Below are 14581 nucleotides of genomic sequence, written 5' to 3'. Positions count from 1 at the left end.
AAGCCAATGTCTATTCAGCTCTGGATAATGTGTGGTGGGCTCATTATCTATTCAGTATTTTTCTGTCTGGTCAGCACATTTCTGGATTTATGCTATATGTCTTTTTGTTTTTAATGTTTTATTTTTTTCTAGAGAGAGAGAGAGAGAGACAGCGTGAGCAGGGGAAGGTCAGAGAGAGAGGGAGACACAGACTCTGAAATAGGCTCCAGGCTCTGAGCTGGCAGTCAGCACAGAGCCCAACGCGGAGCTCGAACCCACGAACCACGAGATCATGACCTAAGCGAAAGTCGGTCGCTTAACCGACTAAGCTACCCAGGCGCCCCTATGCTATATGTCTTAACTATTCCTGGAGTGTTGTCATGTGACATCTTATTTTTTTTTAATTTTTTAATGTTTATTTTTGAGAGAGAGAGTGGGGGGGGGGCAGAGAGAGAGGGAGACACAGAATCTGAAACAGGCTCCAGGCTCCAAGCTGTCAGCACAGAGCCTGATGCAGGGCTGAAACTCACAGACTGTGAGATCATGACCTAAGCCGAAGTCGGATGCTTAACCGACTGAGCCACCCAGGCACCCCATGTGACATCTTTTTATATCTAAAGCAGGATCACTTTTAAAAACCTTAACAAAAAACACTGCAGATTCTATTAGACACCTAGGATACTTTAACTGAAAGTAGGTTTTTTTTTTTTTGGCTTTTTAAATGGAAGAAATCCCCATAGTTTCCTGATTTTATTTTTTCATTTAGGATACTGAATTACTTTTGACACTTTTGCTTTCTTCTACCCTTGGCTGAATTGTGTTCTTTAGAACAACATCTTACTTTTTCTTCTTTTGTGTGTGGGCAAGGAAGCTGCCCGGCATGGGGCCAGGGTCCAGTCTAGATCTTGTGTCTTCTCACCTGGAGTCCAGAGCAAATTTCTGCAGCTCCTTCCAGTTAACAATGCACCTGCTGGTCTAGAATGTTCAAGAAAATCCAGAAAAAGCATGTTAAGTGAACCTTCTAATGACCTTTGAAATTCCTGAATTTTAAATGTACATTTGTTTGCATGCCATATAAATGCTGATATTTGCCTGATAGCCTCTCTTTTATGCACATCATCCTTTCCATCTAGATAATGAAAGCTGCTCAAATTAGCAAGCCACAGAAACATAGATGTACTATTTTCTGTGCACAATTATGAATTTTAGAGGTTTATGCCATTAGCTTCTGGCTTTTTAAAAAATCCAATACTGTCTTGCAAAGTTCATTGGAGCATGGGCTGGATCCATTCAACCTGGGTTCAAACCCCAGCTTTCTCACTTACTAGCTGCGAGAACAGAGGCAAGGTTTTTAGCTTTTCTGTGTCTTGATACCCTCATCTGTGAAATGGAGATGACAATGTCAGTACTGACCTCATAAGGTTAAGTATGAGGACTACTTAAGTTTAATTCATGTCAAGTGCTTAGACCAGTGCCTGGCACATGGTAACACTATGTTATGAAGTCACAGACCTCACCATGAGCAATGGTGAGCACACAGCTCTTAAAGCTCTAAGTCTTTCTTCAGAGAACTTGGTAGATATTTAGAAGCATGTGGCTAAGAAACAGCTCTTTTCCTCAAATTCCAGTGACAGAAGAAACATCCCACTAGACTTACCAGGCTACAAGCTGCTTTATCTATTAATTCGTCCTGCTTATTATTCATCTCATCAACCTGGTTTCTGAATCACCAAATTTTACCTCCATACCATCTTTCAAGTGACTTGCTTTACTTCCATTCGAATTATCTTCTTTCTAGTTCCCTCATTTCACATTGTTTGGTCTGGTGCAACAGCCTCTTTGCTGACCTTTTTCCATTCCTTCCATTCCTTCAGTGTCCGGAACCATCCGTGGTCCCTGCTGTCCTTCCGTGGCATTCCCAACATGGCCCCCACTTGACATTTTCTCCTTCCCCATCATTTGCCTACATTTACCAAAATGGGTTACTTACTGTCCACTCATTATTTCATTCAGTCAGCACTTAATGGGGTGCCAAAAAGCCAGATCTGCTTTCCAGAAGCTTGCTATAGAGTGGGGAGACAGGCGTACGTTATTAAGTCCTAAGATTAAAATTGCCAAATTCAGTTGCAACCAAAATGCTGCAGAAGAAGCAATAGATCTCACTTGGCAGAGGGACACGGGGTTATGGAAATCATCACAGAAAGGATCAAGTTTGTGGCGCCTGGGTGGTTCAATCAGTTAAGTGTCCAACTTCTGCTCGGGTCATGGTCTCACAGTTTGTGAGTTTGAGTCCCACATCGGGCTCGCTGCTGTCAGTGCAGAGCCTGATCAGATCCTCTGTCCCCTTCTCTCTCTGCTCCTCCCCAACTCACGTGTGCACTCACTCTCTCTCTCAAAAATAAATAAATGTTAAAAAAAAAAAAAAGGATCCAGTAGTGTAGGGAGAACTTTTTATCACAGTGTTTTGGGTTTTCGTGTTTGTTTGTTTGTTTTTATTTTTGAGAGAGAGAGAGTGCAGGTGAGCAGGGGAGGGCCAGAAAGAGGACCAGAGAGGGGGGGGGACACAGAATCTGAAGCAGGCTCCAGGCTCCGAGCTGTCAGCACAGAGCCCGACACAGGACTCAACTCACAAACTGTGAAATCATAACCTGAGCCAAAGTCGAAGGCTTAACGGACTGAGCCACCCAGGTGCCCCTTTTCACAGTGTTATTGAGGTCTAGCTGAAGTATAAAAACTGCATGTGTTTAAAGTGTACAATTTGATACATTTTGACGTTTGTGTGAAACCATCACTACAACCAAGGGAATGAACACATCTAACATTCCACAGAATTTCTTTCTGCTCCTTTGCAATCTCTTTCCTCTGCTGCCTTCTCCTCACCCTGCCAGGCAACCACTGATCTGCTGTCATGAAAAGACAAAACCATTGCATGCTCTGGAATTTTACATACACATGGACCATGCATACATCATGCACTCTTTTTTTCACCCGGATCCTTTAACTTAGCAAAGTTATTTCAAGATTTATCCATGTTGTAGTCCATATGGATAGTTTGTTTCTTTTTGTTGTCGAGTCATATTCTATAGAATGAGTGTGCCACAATTTGTTTATCCACTCAGGCATGGATGGAGGTTTGAGTTGTTTCCAGTTGCTAGTATTATAAACAAAGCTCCTAGGAACATTCATGTGTAAGTCTTTGCGGGCACAGTGCTTTTATTTCCTTGGGTAAATATCTAAGAGTGAAGTGCCTGGGTCATATGGTAGCTGGTCCAGTCAACAGTTACCGAGGTACAAAATATTTAACTTTTAAGAAACTCTCCAGCCGGTTTTCAAGATGGCAGTCCCGTTTTACATTGCCTCCAGCAGTGTAGGAAGGTTCTACATGGGAGAGGTTTCCTTGATAAGGAAACAAGATGAAGACGAAAGTATGTGTGATGCTCGGGGAACATCAAATAGTCCTGGTTGAGCAAATTGAGTGGTGGTGGACTACAAAGAAGAAATTTTATTTCAGGCCAGCTCATGTAGGGCTTTGGTATTTGGAGTGATGGAAACTCACTGAAAGCTCTTGAGGAGGGGACTACCTGGCCCTGCCTCTGGCTCTAAATGTAGCTTCCCATCTGCATACCATTCTCTCCCTCATGCTTTTACCTCCTCAGAAAACATTCATCTACTATCTTGGTACTTTTTTGGTACCATCTATGGAAAGACCAAGACCCACCTGAAATGTTAACTTGTCTTCAAGTTCATCCCTTTAATCATTCTTTTGTATGTCATGGCTCCAAGTCACACTCACATTACAGGTGAGGTTTCTGACAACAAAGAGTGGGGCTCGTTCATGTAACATCACCCACAAGACCAATTCCTTTTAGAAGACACATCTTTAGACACTTCTCCTTTGGTCTTATTTTTATGCAAAGTCCAAACTAAAACAACATTTTAAATCAACAAAGGTATAAATCCCATTGCTCGTTTTGCCGAGACCAAAATGAGAATCTGTGGACCGATTCCAGGGAGAAAAAAAAATTACGTTGCCTCTCTCCCAGCTTCAGTTGGCTTAACCATCCTGTCCCCATCCTTTGCTCTTTTATGCTCACCAGGTCTCCTTCACTCAAGTGTGGCAAATTATGTAATTAGTGAAAGAGCAACAATTTTGCTGAGAAAATGGTTATGTGTTTATGGAAGTTCAATGGCTCAAAATGTCTAATGAAACGATTTAATGAGCCCAGAAAAAGAAAACAGAACTGGGCCCCAGCCAGCTCTGCAAAACTAGGGATAGCTGAGAAGCACCTCTGATAGAGAAGAGCATTTTGAGGCACAGCTTGGGTAGAGGCACTCATCCCTGGGATGGCCTCAGCATCCATCTCTCTCTCCTCTGTGCTGACACAGAACAAAATAATCAGTGAAAAAGTTCCCAGGAGATGGTCTGATCTATACCCTCTCTAGATTCACATCTTTCCATCTCTTTCCCAATTTTCCATAAGATATTAAAATCATTAGAGAACACTGAACTTCATTGTTATTCTCTGAAAGGCCTACCATGATATCCAGGGGTTTAGACTATGCAGTTTGCCTTCAATCGTTTTAGCAACTGGACAGGAATATGAATAAAATGTGTGTGTTATTTTGGGACCTGCTGGGTAGTGTGCTATAATGTACTCTACTTCCTCTGTGCTCCCCCAGAGCAGCAGGAACTTCCAAAGTCTAGCCTCCATTCAGGAGGACATTCTTTCCAGAGAATGCCATCCTTTTCTTTAGTGTGTCTATTGGCCAAGGGAAATACCAAAAAACATTGGGGCTGGGGGCTTGCTTACTTTAGTTTTCAAACTGCCCTCGAAAGTTCTATGGCTTTGACATTGAGTCAGTATCAGAGCATAGCAGAGGCCACTACTATGTGCATTTCATAACGTATTTTCTCCTGTTGGAAAGTATCCTAGACTATGGGGGAATTTTTTCTGGGGTCTTCCCTGAATACCTTGCCCAGGCTATTGCTTGGCCGTCTCCTTTTTTTTCTCATTGGTATCTCTGATTGGAACGACAGAAGAATAGTAGGGGATCAAGGCAACATGAAATGCTCCCTTCCTTCAGCATAGATGGGGGGACGAAATTGGTGAGTTTAGCTGAGGGTGAGCAAGAGAATTCTAGATAAGGAGGCCAGAAGAGACACTTCACTATCCTGAAGCTGCATGAGCATTCAATATTGGACCTCATCTGTTTTGTTAAATTGACAATTTCCTTTAGCAGGAAATAAAGGTTAATGCTGAGTTTCAGACCAGCTACAGAGTAAGAAATAGCTTCACTTTTTAAAGACTTGGCTTTTTAAGGCATTCTGCATGTAACCTAATTTCATTTGATGGAGTTTGTTTTTCCTTCTCCATTTGCTGCCTAGAAATGTGCGCTTCATTATCTCCTGCAGAGTTGGGGTTGCTGGGGGGAGGCTGGGAGCTGGAGACTCAGAGTTCTTTGGGCCTGAAAAGAGCTCTTCAAAATAATAAAATATATTAAATAAAATTAAAATAAATGACAAGAGCTGCCATCCCAGTGGATTTGCTGCCTTAAACACGTCACACCACACAGCTGTAACTCCTAAGGATACTGACTGGACCCATTCAGTTTCCATTTCACAGGCATGGAGTCAAGGCCAAACCCAAATGGGCAACGGAGAGCACATCAGCACAGACATACCCAGAGGCAGGTTTTATTTCAGGACAATTTGGTTTTTATTTGAGGGAAAAGCTTGCATCTATTAGCCCCCCTTTAGGATACAGCAAATTAATGCCTTGTTTTAGATTTAAAAAAAAAATCAAAACTTCCAATGCTCTAACATGACGGTAGGGCTTTATCTAAACAATTATAATGGAATATGAGTTCCTGGGATAAAATGCATTATGTTAGCATTGTTTTTTTGAATACTGATATGAGGAAATACACACACACACACACGTGATTGTAGAATATCAGCATTTTACTTTAAAAAGGGTAATCAAGCAATTACCAGGGGAAAAGATACATTGCGCCCAGCCTCTCACTAGCATTGGCTGGCTACGTGGCTCTGGTGCCCTCAGCAAGTGGAAATGAGTTTACTTGATGTCACACAAAAGAGCCACTCCTCTCAGGATCCAGTGGTCTGGAGACAAAACTGTTCGAAGATACACCACGGTGATGAAGGTCAAGTCAGTACGCCTTGGTTTCTTGTAAATAGGACACACATACAGCTTGGGGTCTTTGGGCGCGATGGAGTTAATGGCGAAGATATGCAGCACAGGCAGCTGTGTGAAGAGTACCTTCGGGGTGGATTCTGTAAGCTTCCCATTCCGTCTGTCCCAGGCTGCTCCATCCATATAGAGCCCATAAATGTACACACCTTCCTGGAAGAGTCAAGCACGCGGTAATAGGATTTTTTAAAACTTAGTTGCTGGGAGATGGACATCCATTACTGTAACAAAGGCCATCAGTTTAAAGAAGACATACACCAGTCTTAAAAGACCACCAAAAGAACCACTGGCTGCTTTGCCTTAGTGAAATGCTGAGCCCATTTTCCTCTACAGCCTATCCTGAGGCTATAAGGGCTGTGGAAACATGCCATTATTGCTTATTTGAGTGGAGGGCTAGCCCGCTGGGGATGACAGACTTTGCCAGCAGCACCAAATCGCCTGTGCAAGGAGATAAAAGTCTCAGAGAGTCCCGATCTGTCGTTTAGGGTCAGGACAAGGAACAGGATTTGGAGCCTGATGCCATGTGGGATCTCAGCCTGTGCCAGCCAACCCAACCTGCAGTTCTAACCATCTTAGTGATTAAGCGAGAGTTGTGCAGCCAGGCCCAGCGAGCAGGAGAGTCAGAGCGCCCCCAGAGGCCAGACGTGATAGAAGGAGAGCAGGTGTGATGGGCAGGGAGGGGGTGTGTTAGTTCAACAGTGGCTGTTTATCATCCCGTGTCTCTCTTTCACACAAAGGGCCCTGCCTTTGAGCTCTTCACCGTTAAGTCAGTGGGAAAGACATGAATTGAATACCAGCACGCACTTGTTAGAGAGGCTGCCTGGGAGGAGGGGGCAAGATGGCNTCTGCTTTTGGAAAGAAAGAGTAGAGAAGTCAGGCATCCAGGCAGGAGCAGTAGTACAAAGATAGGTAGGATGGGTAGGAAAACCCAAGCATCTTATTTAGCAGAGGGTTTAATGGTCATAAAATAAGTTAAGGCTTGACCGTGGAAGACTATAGATGCCAAACTGGAGAGTTTGAACTTTACATTATAGGCCATGGGGAGCCATAGAACATGTATTTAGTAAGAAAAGAAAGGCTAAAGGGAATCATGGGGAGACTCTAATAATCACATAAGCCCATAAAATATATCTATGTAGAAGATGGTGACCATTTTTCCTTTCCAATGAGGGGCAGGTAAGGGGAAGCAAGTATAGATTATAATAAAAGAGAGTGAAATTAATTGCCAAGTGTTTCCTGGAATTGCCCTCATGTGACCTAAGAGTATGAGGACTGTATTTTTGGGACTAAAACCTAAGCATGGTTTGACAGTAAAACGGGCAATCCCAGAAAATCAAGACATATGATTACCATCATCGGCAGTGGGTGACAATTACTACATGAACAATATAAAATTTAGATACCATCCAGAATCTATAAGGAACTCACCAAACTACACGCCCAAAAAACAAACAACCCAGTGAAGAAATGGGCAGAAGGTATGAACAGACACTTCTCCAAAGAGGACATCCAGATGGCCAACAGACACATGAAACGATGCTCAGCATCCCTCCTCATCAGGGAAATACAAATCAAAACCACACTGAGATACCACCTCACGCCAGTCAGAGTGGCTAAAATGAGCAAATCAGAGAACTCTAGATGCTGGCGAGGATGTGGAGAAACGGGCACCCTCCTACACTGCTGGTGGGAATGTAAACTGGTGCAGCCCCTCTGGAAAACAGTGTGGAGGTTCCTCAGGAAACTAACACTAGAACTCCCCTATGACCCAGCAATAGCACTGCTAGGAATTTACCCAAGGGATACAGAAATGCTGATGCATAGGAGCACATGTACCCCAATGTTCATAGCAGCACTCTCCACAATAGCTAAAACATGGAAAGAGCCTAAGTGTCCATCAACAGATGAATGGATCAAGAAGATGTGGTTTATCTATACCATGGACTACTACATGGCAATGAGAAACAATGAAATCTGGCCATGTGTAGCAACATGGATGGACCTTGAGGGTGTTATGCTGAGCGAAATAAGTCAGGCAGAGAAGGACAAATATCATATGTTTGCACGTATAGGAGGATTAGGAGGAACTTGACGGAGGAACAAGGGGGAGAAGAAGGGCGGAAATGGTGGGGGAAAGGGAGAGAAGCAAACCATGAGAGACTTTTGAATGCTGACAAAAACTGAGGACTGATGGATGTGGGGGGGAGGGGGGAATGGGCATGGAGGAGGACACTTGTGGGGATGAGCACTGAGTGTTATGTGGAAACTAATTTGACAATAAACTATTTGTAAAAAAATAAATAAATAAATAAAATAAACATGCTGCAGTGTGAAAAAAAATAAAAAAAATAAAATAAAATTTAGATACCGTCCAACAGTAAACTATCCCTCCTAGGTTCCTTTTAATCTCAGAACTTTGCAAAGTCATAGAAGGCATAGTGGACTGAATAGTGTCTCCTCCAAATTCATGTCCACTTAGGACCTCAGAATGTGAAAGGCCCATTTGGAAAGAGGGCCTTTGCAGATGTAATTAGTTAGGGTCATACTGGATTAAGGTGGGATCTAAACCCAATATGACAGGTGTTCTTATAAGAAGACGAAGGGGCACCCAGAGGTATGCAGAGAGAAGAAAGCAATGTGATAATGGAGGCAGAGACTGAAGTGATACAGCCATCAGCCAAGGGATACCAGCACTGCCTGCAACCATCAGAGCTGAGAGAAAGACATGGAACAGACTCCCCCCAGAGCCTTTGGAAGAAACCAGCTCTGCCAACACCTTCATTTCAGACCTCTGGCTACCGGAGCTCTGAGGAAATAAAGTGCTCTTGTTTTAAGCCACCCCATTTGTGGTACTTTGTTGCAACAGCCTTAAGAAACTCATACATATCTTGGTGCTGCTCTAACAAATACCTACAAATGTGGATATGACTTTGGAATTGCATGATGGGAAAATACAGGAAGAATCTGGAAGGGCATGATTGAAATAGCTTAGGTCGCCTTTAATGGAGAGACCGCTGGTGGAAATATGCTGGTGTGCTTGTGGCGAGATGGCAGACAGAGTGAGGGCTGGGCATTGAACACTGCAAGAATGCGACCCTTGCTGTAAAGTGGTAGAAAGGGGCCAGAACTTGGAATTCATCTGGCTAGGCTTCTTCTTTGGCAAATGAGGGGATGAAAGTCAGAGGAAGGGAAAATGGGACTAAGATTTATTGAGTACCTATGTGGGGTCCTAAATGATTCCATTTACTTCACCCAACCATCTTTCAGGAGGCTGAATTATTGGTCTTAAGTCACAGATGAAGAAGCTGGGGTCAAAAAGTTAAAGAACTTGGCCAAGTTCACAGAGCAGGTAAGTGTCCAAGCAGTGGCTCCCAATGGTGTCTGCTTACGTCAGGGCCTCTGCCCTGCCTCCCTCCAGGGGTCCCTCCACCCAGGGGTTCTGCAGCTAGTGGGGGTGCTGCTGGAACTGGCCCTCAGCTCAGGACTGCGACCCGATTTGTCTCTACTGCCCTCACACTCGTCCAGTCTGTGAGCAGCCCACAGCCGCAGCTGGAGTCTTGTGGGAAACCCTTTTTAACAAACACAAGCGTAACTTGAAATTATAAAGAAATGCTGCCTGGGGAGTTCCAGCACTTGTCATTAATTCCCACTCCAGCAAATGGAGGAGGTTTCGGCATTGAAGTCTCCTGGTTATGACCAAGGAAACCCCAGCTTCAAAGCCAGGGGACTTAACTGAGCCACTCATCGGTCGGTTTTAAGCAGAAATGTGAACTTTCAACAGTGGTTCCGGAACAGCCCCTGTCATTTGCCCAGCCATGCCTACCATGGGGGGTGATGTGATCTCCTCCTTGGTCTGCCGCAGAACTTCATTGTGGATGGTCACAGAGTCCAGGGCCCAGCCTTTGTGGGCACGGGTAACTTCTTGCCTCATTGCGGTGAGGAAGCCTTAAAGAAAAGAAAAAAGATATGCCGATGCCTTGGCTCAGTCCACTTGAGAATCAAGAAGGAAGAGGCTCCAAGTATTAGCTGCTTATCCCCCTCAAAATGCGTGCCCACCCAATATGAGTTGAGACTGAATCTCAGGGGCACATTTCTTTCTGTGTCTTGTTTCTATGGGGACCTGCAGTGAGCTAAGTGTTCCTTGCTGGCTGACAGCAGGGAAGGAGAACCCTTTCTGCCTCTGACACAGCCTTGGATTGAAACTCCCTCCTGGGGTTTCAACCACTCAAGTGTCTAGAGATCATAATCCAGGCCTCGCTCTTTCGTCTCTGTTTGAAATCACACTGTTTAGGAGCAAGACTGGAATGGCAAATATTCTGTGATCAGCATTCCAACTAAAATCATTATCAAGCTTCTATTTGCTATAATGGAACAATTTCATTTTGTCTAAGGAAACAAGGCATAATGCCAAAATAGAAAACCCAACTTTCAATTTGATCAAACAAAGCAATCACACCGGAAAGGAAATCTACATGTTTTAATGTGCATAATATGGTTATTTTTAAGGCAATACAAGGTTCCACATATTGTGGCCTTTCTTTAAACTTAATACAGTATTTGCAAATCATGTCATTCAATTCTATAGGAGAAGTGTTTCTTGGAGAGTAGCAATTAATGTTAGAAACTATACCCTCAACTTCAAATGGACTTCAAAACCTTAGGAAGATTTATCTGTGACTTCTATATTACATTTGGCTCCTATGTTAATAGTGAAAACCATGAGTGAATTTTGGAATATGTGTGTCTCCCCTACTCTCAGTCAGATCGGAGAACTATTATGCACAAACCAGCACGTAAGTGAGAATATTTTATCAAGTTTGACTGGGAGTAGAGGGAAGAGAAAAAGTCGCAAGTCATAATAACAGGCACTGAGTTACTATCCTTCGAAGCTGAAAAGAAAGACTTGGCCCCTAGCTTGGCTTCATGTGAAAGTACTTAGGTTTCCAAGTCCCTGCCTGGTTATTGAATTAGATACTTGGGGAAGCTCACATTCAGTCATTCATTTATTCATTTGTTAAATCCCTCAGGAGTGACTCCTGTGTGCTAGGCACTGCTCTAGGTGGGATGACCACAAAGATGAAAAGGCCATCCATAGACCCTGCCTTCAAGGAGCTCAGTCTAGAAGGAATGTGGAGGAAGGCAGGACATATAACACAGTGTTGTTGTGAGCAGAGGTGTGAACAAACAAACAAACAAAAAACCCACTCAGGAAAAGAGCTCAAGGAAGGCTGAATCAAGAAGATGAAGTTGAAGGTGACTCTTACAAGGTATGTAGGAGTTTACCAGATGGGACAATTGCAGTTAGAGAAATAGCAGGTGCAAAAGCATGGAGGTCTAGGCTAAAGGTGAGGCCTTCATTTGTGTAGATACCACATCTGGTTTAACCCAAGCTATCCTATCACGCAAAGCAGGCTACCACTAATCCGGGTAGCCTTCTCTAATCCAGGGATTAGAGAATATAAGTACATGTAAGGAAACCCCCACTGACAAGACAGTGATCAGGGCTCACATTCCAAAGGTGATGTGCAAGACTGGGCAAAAGTACCTGACATTGAATCGCAATTCCACCTCCCTGATAAAACCTCAAACAGCAGGGAATGTTGGTAGAAAGGAAAACTGGAATATTAAAGCAACAGATTAAATTAGTTAAAGGTAAAACCACCTTGGCCCTGTGGGCTAAAGTACTGTCCCAGGCTTTAATGCATTTGAATGATCAACCAGTAGGGCCTGCTGCCCCATATACCAGACTGGGGATGCCTGCCACGTTACCCAGCACCATGGAAGTTGCAGGAAACAGCCATCGCCCCATCTCATTGTGGATCAACATGCTATGCCGCTGAGAACACCAAGCCTCACCACACCTGGGAAAGGATTTCTCTACTGGAAATTACAATGGGGTGTCCTGCTGGGATGGCTGAGTTACTTCACACCCCTGGGTGAGGGAGAACTACTCAATCTTCACTGGGGTCCTACTGCCCTGCTGCAAGCCAGACCTGTTGAGATGCAGTATGCCTGAAACAGAACATTCACTACTGAGAGAGGGGAGAAGGTGGGAGCATATCCCACCCCCAGCCCATCTCCTCATGCCTGACAGGCTGCCCTCCCCCCTCCCCCCACTGCCCTGCCAACACGTATGCTATGCACAACCAGTTCAAGGGGCATGTTCCTAAACCTACCAACTTCCCTCTCCTCAAGGCCAAGGTGGATGTGTTGTTTTCCACTGGTACAGTCATTTAGCCACAGTTATTGTCCCTCCATTGGCCTGGAGGACATTATAGCACATGCATAAGCCCTTAGTAAATTCATTCAGCAAGACTTGAGTGATAGCCAACAGAGCCTGTCCTTACCAAACACTGAAATGTCTCTAATGAGAAAAACTGTCTTCCAAAATAGGATGGCCTTGGACATTATTACAGCCTCACAAGGAGGTATCTCTGCAATTATTCAAATAGAATGTTGTTCATTCCTGATGAGTCTGCTAACGTATCATCTTTATTAAATCACATGAAGACACCAGTGAATGCCCTGAGTGATCCAACTCTCAGCCTAAGGAACTTAATAAATCAGTGGTTTGCATCACAGAATTCTCAGCGGAAAAAATTGTGACTAACTTTGGGGATCATTGTCTCAATCTGTTTTCTATTGCATGTGTCTGTTCTGTTGCTGTGGTATCTCCCTTCTATGCAGCCAGAGGGCTACCAAAGAGCCACCTCCATGCTAGTGAAACCATTTGCTGACTACTCAGGTCTCATTGTGGAAGAGGGGGCCCCATGAGATTGTAAGAGCTGGTCACAGAGTGCTGAGGGAGGTCATCAAGAGGACATGGCCACCAGGTGAACTGTGAGCTGCACTTGGGCAATTGGAGGCTCCTCATTCCCTCCCCGTCCTTGAAATGTATGTGCCACTTGTCCTTCTTGCTTCCAGAAGCTGCCCTAAGGACGTAGCCTTGAGATAATGATGTGTTGTTGATGCCATCTGGATGGTATACATGACTGAACCCAGTTAAGTCCTCTATATAAATGTTTAACATTTGGCTGGTGGGTACAGAGAGCTATTTGGCTTGTGGCCACCCAAGATAAGCCTTTTATGTAAGTGTCCTTACTTATAAAACCTGCCACTTACCAATTTGAACGGCCTGCCTCTTTCTTTCATCTCTCCCTGCCCTCTGCATATGGAGGGTTGGTTTCAGATTACACCTTCGAAGCTCCCCAGGAAGGTGCAAGCCAACAGTGACCACAATAATAAAAGCCAATTCTTTTTTGTAAGTCCCTCCATGAATGTCATTTTCATCATTCAACACTAAGTGTGCATCCATGTGGTGTATTAGACGCTGTGCATCCAAGTAGAGTAGTTGGAATTCAATTGACCCTATTATGCAATATTTTAAAATTCATCCCTGATCTATGAATCTACAAGGTCACAATGCACAAGACATGAATCTTGGTCTCAACCGTCCATCTGCACAAATTGAATAATTGAATTTTTCTATAACATTTTAAATTCCAACCAAATCACAAATTTAACCTCTCTTCATATGGCACTCTGGACAAAGACATAGGTGCCAGATGATGAATGACTGGGATTCTCTGTTATGTAACACACCTGCTTTGAAGACTTCAGCCGTTATCAGAGAGCTCTGAAAACCTTTAAAAACTTTAAAAACTTTTAGTGCAATCAGGGAGGGACCATCTCCTACCTTCTCCCTACTAGGGGAAATGCATGATGTTGTCTAGTTTACTTCAGTAGTATGCCTCTTAATGTTTGGGTAGCGCTCTTAGTATGCCAGTAGGTAGAATCTAGAACACAGATTACCTCAAACCATTAAGAAAGGAAAATGTTAAATGAATATATTTGAGGCCTGAGAGTGGAGGTTAGGAAAATGTTCTGTGGGTAATTCCCACCCAGAGAACATAGAGAAGATAACATAATTTGTCAAGTCTTGATAGTTTTGTTTTGGTTTTCTAAAAAGAGAAACATGATCTTGTGGAATTCAAACTGTAGTAAATCCACTGAAATGTTCATTTTGAATTTAAAACAACGAATGGTCATATTTCTTGTAGACTAACATCAAGGCTAATGGAATCAAAATCTTAGTTTTCTGAAGTCTGTATAATTTTGTTTATTTTTTAATTTTTAATTTTATTTATTTATTTTGAGAGAGAGAGCATGAGTGGGGTAGGGGTGAAGAGAGAGNCACACACACACACACACACACAAATTAGAATCTAAATCATATGTACATGATGCTCTGAAAATGTACACCTGTGGGAACGAGAGACTGAACAAATCCTTCAAGAACCCTCAGAAGTACAATCTTAAACAATATGTGAACATGTGTATCAAATTGCTGGGAAAATCCAGTGGAGCACAAAGGTTCTCTTGAGCCTGAG

The 14581-nt window shown here is 43.4% G+C and overlaps 1 protein-coding gene across 1 annotated transcript in view; it reads right to left on the bottom strand.

Moving 5' to 3' along the window:
- Positions 1-5920: 5920 nt before the first annotated feature.
- Positions 5921-14581, bottom strand: part of LOC144228891 (dynein axonemal heavy chain 8-like) — a gene marked incomplete at its 5' end in the record, with an annotated part of 73107 nt that continues 64446 nt past the window's right edge. Inside the window, 2 exons of the mRNA XM_077760792.1 lie at positions 5921-6344; positions 10015-10136. Of these exons, the coding sequence (XP_077616918.1) occupies positions 6057-6344; positions 10015-10136 (410 nt within the window). The remainder of the gene's footprint in view (positions 6345-10014; positions 10137-14581) is intronic.

Source organism: Crocuta crocuta, unplaced genomic scaffold, assembly GCF_008692635.1.
Source record: "Crocuta crocuta isolate KB4526 unplaced genomic scaffold, BGI_CrCroc_1.0 scaffold826, whole genome shotgun sequence".
Taxonomy (NCBI): domain Eukaryota; kingdom Metazoa; phylum Chordata; class Mammalia; order Carnivora; family Hyaenidae; genus Crocuta; species Crocuta crocuta.
Note: the sequence above shows the minus strand (reverse complement) of the source record. Positions and strands in the feature narration are given on the sequence as shown.